At 46.4% G+C, this 7,647-nt stretch overlaps 2 protein-coding genes across 3 annotated transcripts in view; one reads left to right on the top strand and one right to left on the bottom strand.

Annotated features, from left to right (window-relative positions):
- Window positions 1-2,336, top strand: part of LOC103356798 (golgin IMH1) — a 12,432-nt gene extending 10,096 nt beyond the window's left edge. For both annotated transcript variants that reach the window (XM_008281093.1, XM_008281092.1), the window contains exons 10-11: window positions 591-782; window positions 1,619-2,336. In XM_008281093.1, the coding sequence (XP_008279315.1) occupies window positions 591-782; window positions 1,619-1,723 (297 nt within the window). In that variant the 3' untranslated portion in view covers window positions 1,724-2,336. The remainder of the gene's footprint in view (window positions 1-590; window positions 783-1,618) is intronic.
- A 1,868-nt stretch (window positions 2,337-4,204) lies between these two features.
- LOC103356797 (interleukin-21 receptor-like) overlaps window positions 4,205-7,647 on the bottom strand; it is a 6,600-nt gene continuing 3,157 nt past the window's right edge. Inside the window, exons 5-9 of the mRNA XM_008281091.1 lie at window positions 7,438-7,595; window positions 7,172-7,349; window positions 6,637-6,745; window positions 6,469-6,553; window positions 4,205-5,125 (exon numbers count right to left, since the gene is read on the bottom strand). Coding sequence (XP_008279313.1) covers window positions 4,586-5,125; window positions 6,469-6,553; window positions 6,637-6,745; window positions 7,172-7,349; window positions 7,438-7,595 — 1,070 coding nt within the window. The 3' untranslated portion in view covers window positions 4,205-4,585. The remainder of the gene's footprint in view (window positions 5,126-6,468; window positions 6,554-6,636; window positions 6,746-7,171; window positions 7,350-7,437; window positions 7,596-7,647) is intronic.

Raw genomic sequence — 7,647 nt, 5'->3', positions numbered from 1 at the left:
CGACCCTGGTGAGGATTCAGGTGTAGAGATGATGGATGACGTCTCTACAGAAAACTGGTGCTTTTTGTTGTTCATGTAATTTCAACGTGTATATTTCTGTTCAAACAAAACGAGACATCTGGAGACAGATATCAGATATGAAGCCCTTGGAGCTGAAGGAACCAAATGATGAGTCCAAAAAGATAACTTGATTTATCAATAACAACAATAATTAGCTGCGGTAAAGTATGCAACACCCATAAATAGAACGATGACGCCCGGAGGAATGCAGCAGGACGTACTGAAGACAGAAACATGTTCTTGTGCTCAGACAGACAGTAACTGTGAGGCAGCTGCTGAGAGTCTGAACCTCAGTGGAGCTGGTTGTTGCCTCATATTGACTGCAGACAGGAGTGTCTGCTAGTTTAAATTTAACATCTCCCAAACATTAGGCTGCTTCTTTAACTGAAATTAACACCAGAAAACCTACTGCATATAAATAAACCACTCAGAAAATCAAATAGCAGCTCTGCTGACCAGGAGACACACACCAGCTGAATTACTGAAACACAGCCTGACAACAGGAACTAAACTGTTCACCTCTTCACCAGAGTCAGCAGAAGAGTCACAGCCAGACGGTGTCTTCTCTGACCGAGCAACTCCGAGACACTCGGCAGGAGCTGAGGCAGAAGGAGAAGGAGAAGAAGGAGGCTGACCGAGCCGAACAGAGCAGCAGAGAGGACCGGGAGCGAGAGGAGAGGATGCTGAGGGAGCGCCTGGACAGGAGGGACAAGCTCATAGAGGTATGATGCTGCTGATGCTGCTGATGCTGCTGATGCTGCTGCTGATGCTGCCTCCTTTAAATCCCCGTCAGTCTCACAAGTTCCATTGTTCTTTATATTAACTGTTGCATGACTCAGTAAATTAACTAAAAGAGACTGAAAATGTTCTTTTTATAGTTTACCCACCATGAGGCATCAAAAAACAGTTTAATTTCTCTAACAAAAAACTGTTCCACTCCCGTCGCTAAACGAGGCTAAACAGTTAATTGATTGAATCAAATCCTTGTGTTTTAAATCTATTACACAGTGAATACTGAACTGAACCTGGATTTTAAATTATACCACAAATCCAAATGCAATACATGTCAAAAATCCCAGTTAGATGCTTTCCCCAAATCCCTTCGCTCCACTCGTCGTGTATCGCCACTGGAGAGCTTTAGTGTTGGAGAGGGAAGCCGGACCCGCCCTGACGTCTACAGAATCACACAGTGATGGCTACCAGCTCTCTGCTGAAACGCTACCTAACGAGTATTAATGATCAGGCTGAGGTCTTATAAAGATGGTGAATAATCAAACTCATGTGACAACAGACCTCAGACCCATAATGACCAAACCTAACTAATTACCTTAATGAAGGCCCCACAGCACTAACTATGGAGTTTGATCTGTCATTTAGAGCTCGAGTTCTGACCCTACACAAATGCACAAAACCACAACGAGTCAGAGGGCCGCAGTCAGCGCTGTGTGGTGCCGGTGGGGTTTGGACAATCTGACACTGACGTACTTTGTGTGATGTCTTCAGTCCTGTTCTACACTGCTGAACTGATCTAACGGAGATCCTGAACCTTCTTTAACAGCAGATCCTGCTGGACGCCGAGGAGCGGGACCACGTGTTCAGAGAGCTGCAGCAGAACCTGCAGAACAAGCGTGAACCGGTCACGGCCATCAAACACACACTGTGACGGAGCAGGAGAGCTGGACCGACCCGATCAGAACTCACTGCACAGAGACGGAGAAATACTTTTCACTTTCTGCTCCACTGCTGGCCTCGTTAGCATATTTATGGTGGTGCACGATGAGTCTATTTATATCCATCTGTCCACATTCAGGAGGTTTGTGTCTGCAGCCGGCCCAGTTCGGCCCAACACTCCACCGTTACTGCTCTTCTCTGCTTGTGTTCAGCCTGATGTCAGGTCTGGATGGTTAATACTTGATCTACAAGTCACTGGATTACTGTATTTGGTTAGTGCTGAATGTGACGGGTCTGATGGTGGCGCTGAGGGAACATTCATGTCCTTCAGAGCAGGAGCGGGTACAACATGTTTTAATTAGAGTTTTGCTTCATATGATTCATGAACCTCTGTGTGTGGTGTCCTGAGTCTTCTCAATAGAGAAGCAGAGCTGGCTGAGCGTTCACACAGAGGACAACTCACTGCTTCCACTGTCTGCTTTTTACGTCTTTTTTCTTTTTTGTGCTCGATTATCTTCACTTCTTGTTTTGTGATTCTGGGACTTGCTGCTGGAGACATTTTCTTTCTTTTAACGCAAGAGAATTAAACAGTCTGATCCAAACCACCTGCGCCTACAGGTCCTGCTTTGTTCAGTCATCGTGATGAAATCTGGTTCTCAGACTCCTGCAGTGCTGCCAGCAGCTCAGCGCCCGTTTCGACACGTTTAACCTTTTTATATATTATTATAATGGCCTTTATATGACGGGACAGCAGCGATAGAGACACAGGGAAGTGTGGAGGAGGATGGAGGAAGGACCTGCAGCAGATGGCCCCGGGCTGGATTCGAACCCGCGACCGCTGCGTCGGGGCCTGCAGCCCCAGAACATGAGTGAGCTGTAGCGGCGCCCCTTTAACGAGATATTTAATGTTTCCTGACACAGTAGCACAAGACTCTCTGGACCAAAAACCCGATAAAAGATCCTTAAACCCAGATTTACAGACACACAAACCCTCCCCACAGCGTGGCTAGCTGACAGGCTAACTGGCTAATGCTAGGCTAAACATCCAGCACATAGACGGCGCCATTAAACAGCCGTTTAGAGTTAGAATATAAAGACATCATTTAACAGTCTGCTGCCATTAAACCGCCCTGTGCGACGTGTCTGTGTGAGTTTTATGTCGGAGTAGTTTTATAACTGACCTCCATGCAGCGGCTCGCTCATCCTCAGCAGTAATTTGCTTTCTGAGCCTGGAGGGCTTCCGTAGGCGCCAATCACAGCTCGGCAGCGCCACCTGCTGACGTCACAGAGGTGTCACATGACCACCTGAGCAGTGAGAAGCCTCCTGCAGACCAGATGAGTGGCTGGATGGGGTTCTAAGGTGGAGGACGGTGCTCCTGTGAGCACATGAGCCGCCGACTAGAACATATTCTGTCAAACAGGATGAAAACCTGAATCAGCCTCACTCTGACTTCCTGCCTTTGTGAGCTCTGTTGCTTTTTACGATAGAATGGTTTGGTAGCAGTTATCCTCAGACGTCCTGGACTTGAGGACAGCTGTACTTACTACACCTACTAGCACTTTATAGGGTCTTAATTAAAGAACAGTACCGTCCTGTTTAAGGCGTTAGATTCCTCAGATGGCTCCATATGAATGCTGGTTACAGTGAATTTCTTTCTCAAGCGTCAGTGCAAAGCTGCAAATCATGAAATGACACCAATGACACTGAATAACTGACTCCATGCAGTCTGTAGCCTGCTGAATGAAGCAATGCTTTTCTCTAACTAACACATTTCAGGCCCTTCTGGTTTCTGACACTCAGCCTTCCTGTCATGCTGAGTCCTGTGAAGGCCACCAGGGGTCGAATCCATCACCACCGGGCATTTGATGAGCTTCATCATAGTCTCCACAGTAATCACTCAATCAGACAAGAAGTATGACCATAATGATCAGTTATCAACACGAAGCTTTAAATTATACATTCTTGTTCACTGATCCAGTCTGCTGGTCCTTAGTTTACCCGGCATCCAACTTTATTCTTTCAGAGGGCTTGTTTTTAATCTGATCATGTGGAGTTGGTCCAGTTGTAATGAAATTGTGGACATTCAAGTTTTCATTATTTCCATCTGTTTCCAAGACCCAGAATGAGCTCACTAAACCTGTAGCTAATATGGAAAGAGAGGACTGTGAACTGCTCAGAAACACGTGCTGACTGAGATGTGTGGGTTTCCATCAGGTGGAACAGATCGCTCTGTGTGATAACAAGCTACAGCTGAACTAAATCTGATCTGCAGAGGAAGACTTGACTCGTCAGCATCAGAGGAGGAATCAAGAGTAAAACTTTCACTGTGACATATGAGTATTTCACACAGCCCACATGCAGAACGTTTCCACAGAACGTCTGCTGATGAACGGACAGAGGACGGATCCTGATCCAGCAGATATCTAAATGCATCTCCATCCAGTCATACAGAGCAACTCATTTGACTACAGATTATTTTATGTCTCTTTATTTATGAAAACATTTTGTAAACGAGGCGAATAAAGAAATGATTCTGCTCTGCGTGAGGACATGTTTCATAGAAAGCTGATGTGAAGGTCACACTACGACCAGTGGTCAAGTTTAGCAGGTCAGCCAAAGCAAAAGCCTCCAAGATACGTCGTTAGTGCAGTTTGCTTCATAACGAGTAACAGTAAGACACATTCAGAGGCATCAGAAACGTGCTGTGGAGTTCCAGCACAAACCTGGAGCTCCTTGATAAGAAGAGCGATCAGGAACACAACAGAACACAGGAAGAGGTTGTTTTTGGGATTATCAAGTCAAATTTTGGACCCTTTCTGTTCTATAGAGCTGTTGTTGTATAGACAGGATCATTTAGCCCTCATCCTTCTGCAGGCAATCAGGCGAAGCTTTGACACTGTTTTCTTTGGACACTAAAACAGGAACGACGCCCTCAGCGGTCTTGTTGAGAATGCAGTAATCGCTGCTGTAGCACGGTGGCGCTCGCTCCTCAGCAGGACTGGCTGGTAAACTGAACTGGGGGCTTTGGCTGAGGTCCTCACAGCTGCAGCCAGAGTCGGCACAGCTGAGCTCTAAGAAATCTTTAGGAGGAGGGGAGGAAACTTCTACTTCTGCAACGCTGAGGCCCCAGACGGCACAAGGGAGCTGAGTGTAAGAAGTGTCCTTTGGGCAGACCATAGTTACAGGAGGAGGGGCCTTATGCATCCCTGGTAAGCTGACGTAGGAGGTTGGACACTGAGTGAGGACCAGCTGTGTTACTGGAGGGTCGTGGGAGATCTGGCTCTCCTCTGGGTGCTTGGTGATGGATTTTGGCACAACAGTCACAACATTGGTTGTTGAGATCTCCTCAGTTTTGTACGTTACAACAACTTCTCCATGAGACGAAAGCCATTCCTGCAAATTCAGCAGAATGAAGACACATCAGCTGAGCCTGTTACACACAAACATCCCCTGTGCTGTAGATAAATATACACCATCAGCCACAACAATAAGGCCAGTGAAGAGAATAATGTTGATCATGTCATTACAGTGCAGTGCTCTGCTGGGAATCAGTGTGAATGGATCTAAACACTGTAAACAATATCCCGGGAACTATTCAACTTGTTCTCCATCAAACTTCTAAAAACTCCTCTCTGTGAGTCGAGGTTTCATATTTGTGTCATTCCATCTCAAGTCATCAGATTTTCAGAACAACTTTGGCTCGACCACCTCTGATTGGCCTGAATATCTTTAAACATCTAATCTGAGAAAAATATCTCTGAAATTTAAGCTTGATATATCAAATACAGGGCTGTAGGTGTCTCAGTGGTTAGCACCGCTAGCACCTCACAGCTAGAAGGTCGCTGTCCCGGTGAGGACACCCGGGATCTTCCTGCGTGGAGTCTCCATGTTCTCCCCGTGCAGCGTGGGTTCTCTCCGGGTTCTCCGGCTTCCTCCCACAGTCCAGAAACATGCTGAGGTTAATTGGTGATTGTAAATTGTCCGTAGGTGTGAATGTGAGTGTGCTTGGTTGTCTGTCTCTAAGTGTAGCCCTGTGATAGACTGGTTACCTGTCCAGGTGAACCTGCCTTCACCCTGAGTCAGCTGGGATAGGCTCCGCCCCCCCATGACCCTGGTGAGGATGAAGGAGTAGAGATGATGGATGGATGTCAAATACTTTGACTATTTCTCATCATGTCATTGATTCAGAATCTCCAAATTAAACAAGTAGATCAAACAGTCCCTGATGTTCGGTGAGATCCGTCCATCATCTCTATAAAGGCAGGCTGTCGTACTGGAGCAGGTCAGCAGCACGTGTTCAAAGTGTTCACTGATCCTGAAGCAGAAAGCCCCAAGGACTGGAAGCCCCAAAAGTCTGAATCTGAGTTTTCAGACTGTCTTATTTTGCTCATGATATGTCTTCAAAGATATAAAAAAGAAAAACATGGACATGCTAGCGAGGTACAGCAGCATTTCCCTGGAGACAGAACAGTGACTGCAAACTCTCACAGCGATGCTTTCTCATGTCTTCTACTGAAAGCAGCGCTTAGTGTGCATCTGAAACTGCGAGAAATGCCGTTTTGGAAGATTTTGAAGGCTGTGTTAGACACTACGCAAGGAGTCGAGATGAAACCAAACAAAATGACACCATCTTTGTGGCTTTCATACTTCATCCCTGGAGCCACGAGCGTTCGTATCGTGACTGAAGCTGAAGACAGGAAAGCAGGCGACAGGAGGAGATGGTGTCAGCAGCTCACCTGGAGGTTGCCGTGATGCTGCTGATACAGCGGCTGAAAGAACGGTGCTGGTGATGGTGTGTGAGACAGAGTTTTTATCTTCATCCTGTGGTGCAAATCGTGACATGTCAGAAAGGTCAAACCACATTATTTTGCTGTTGGTGCGTGCGATCAGTGCAGATAAGTCACCTTGCAGCAGGACTGTAGAGCACCAACAGCAGGACTCCAACACAGGCACACACTGGGCCCAGGCATTTGGCCAGAATGACAAACACACTTTCCTGTTCTGAGAAGGTTTCTGAAGTAAAAGAGAACTAGTGAGTCATACACAGAGATGACAGTAAGTCCATCAGTTGGCTGATATCCATCAATGATGTGTACTTTTCTTTCAAAGAGAAAAGGAGGGGTCACTTTGGAGGCTCTGAGACTCTGACTCATGTTATTTCCTTCACAGTTCAAATCTTGATCTTGATGATCCTGATACACAATTCAGACAACAAGGTCTCACACACACCACCAGACAGCATAAGGGAGCCTTTGCATATAAATATATAGAAATCAAGCCTGGATTGTCGCCCTTTTGTTTGGACATCACCAAAAGTAGTAAAAACATCCTTTTTCACTTTGCTGTCATGGTGCTGCTGGAAAGCAGCGGCCTGCAGATGAGCAGGTTTACATGCATCCGTGGCAGAAAGTGTCGTGAAGCCTTCTGTTCTCACGTTACCTTCTGCTGCTGCTGCTTTGGGTTTCCTGCACTTCGGTTCACTCCATTTGCTCCAAACTCCATCGTAATACCTTTCATCAGCCATGAATCTGGCTTTAATGCAATGTTCTGCATCTGCTGTGAGCTGGGATCCTTCATCGATCAGTTCAGACCTCGCAGGTGACATGAGAGGAAGAATCTGGGGAAAACCATCTCTTTTTAGATCTTATCACAGAAAAACAAGCTTTCGTAGCAGATGTTTGTGACGGCGTGTTGTTGGAACTCACTTTGTTTGTGACTTTGCTGTTTTGGAACATTTGAAGCAGGAGCTCATACTTGAGGAAGTTGGCGAGGTACGGATGCTCGTCATACCGACTTTTCAAAGTAATGTTCCAAGTTTGGGACGTGTTGTCAACCAAAAGCTCAGGCGGCGGCGTCAGCTGAACTGGTAACACACAGTACATACATCACACACCCTAAGAACGCACACAGTACAC

Source organism: Stegastes partitus, unplaced genomic scaffold (assembly GCF_000690725.1).
Source record: "Stegastes partitus isolate 25-593 unplaced genomic scaffold, Stegastes_partitus-1.0.2 Scaffold222, whole genome shotgun sequence".
Classification (NCBI taxonomy): Eukaryota; Metazoa; Chordata; class Actinopteri; family Pomacentridae; genus Stegastes; species Stegastes partitus.
This window is presented reverse-complemented; position numbering and strand designations above follow the sequence as displayed.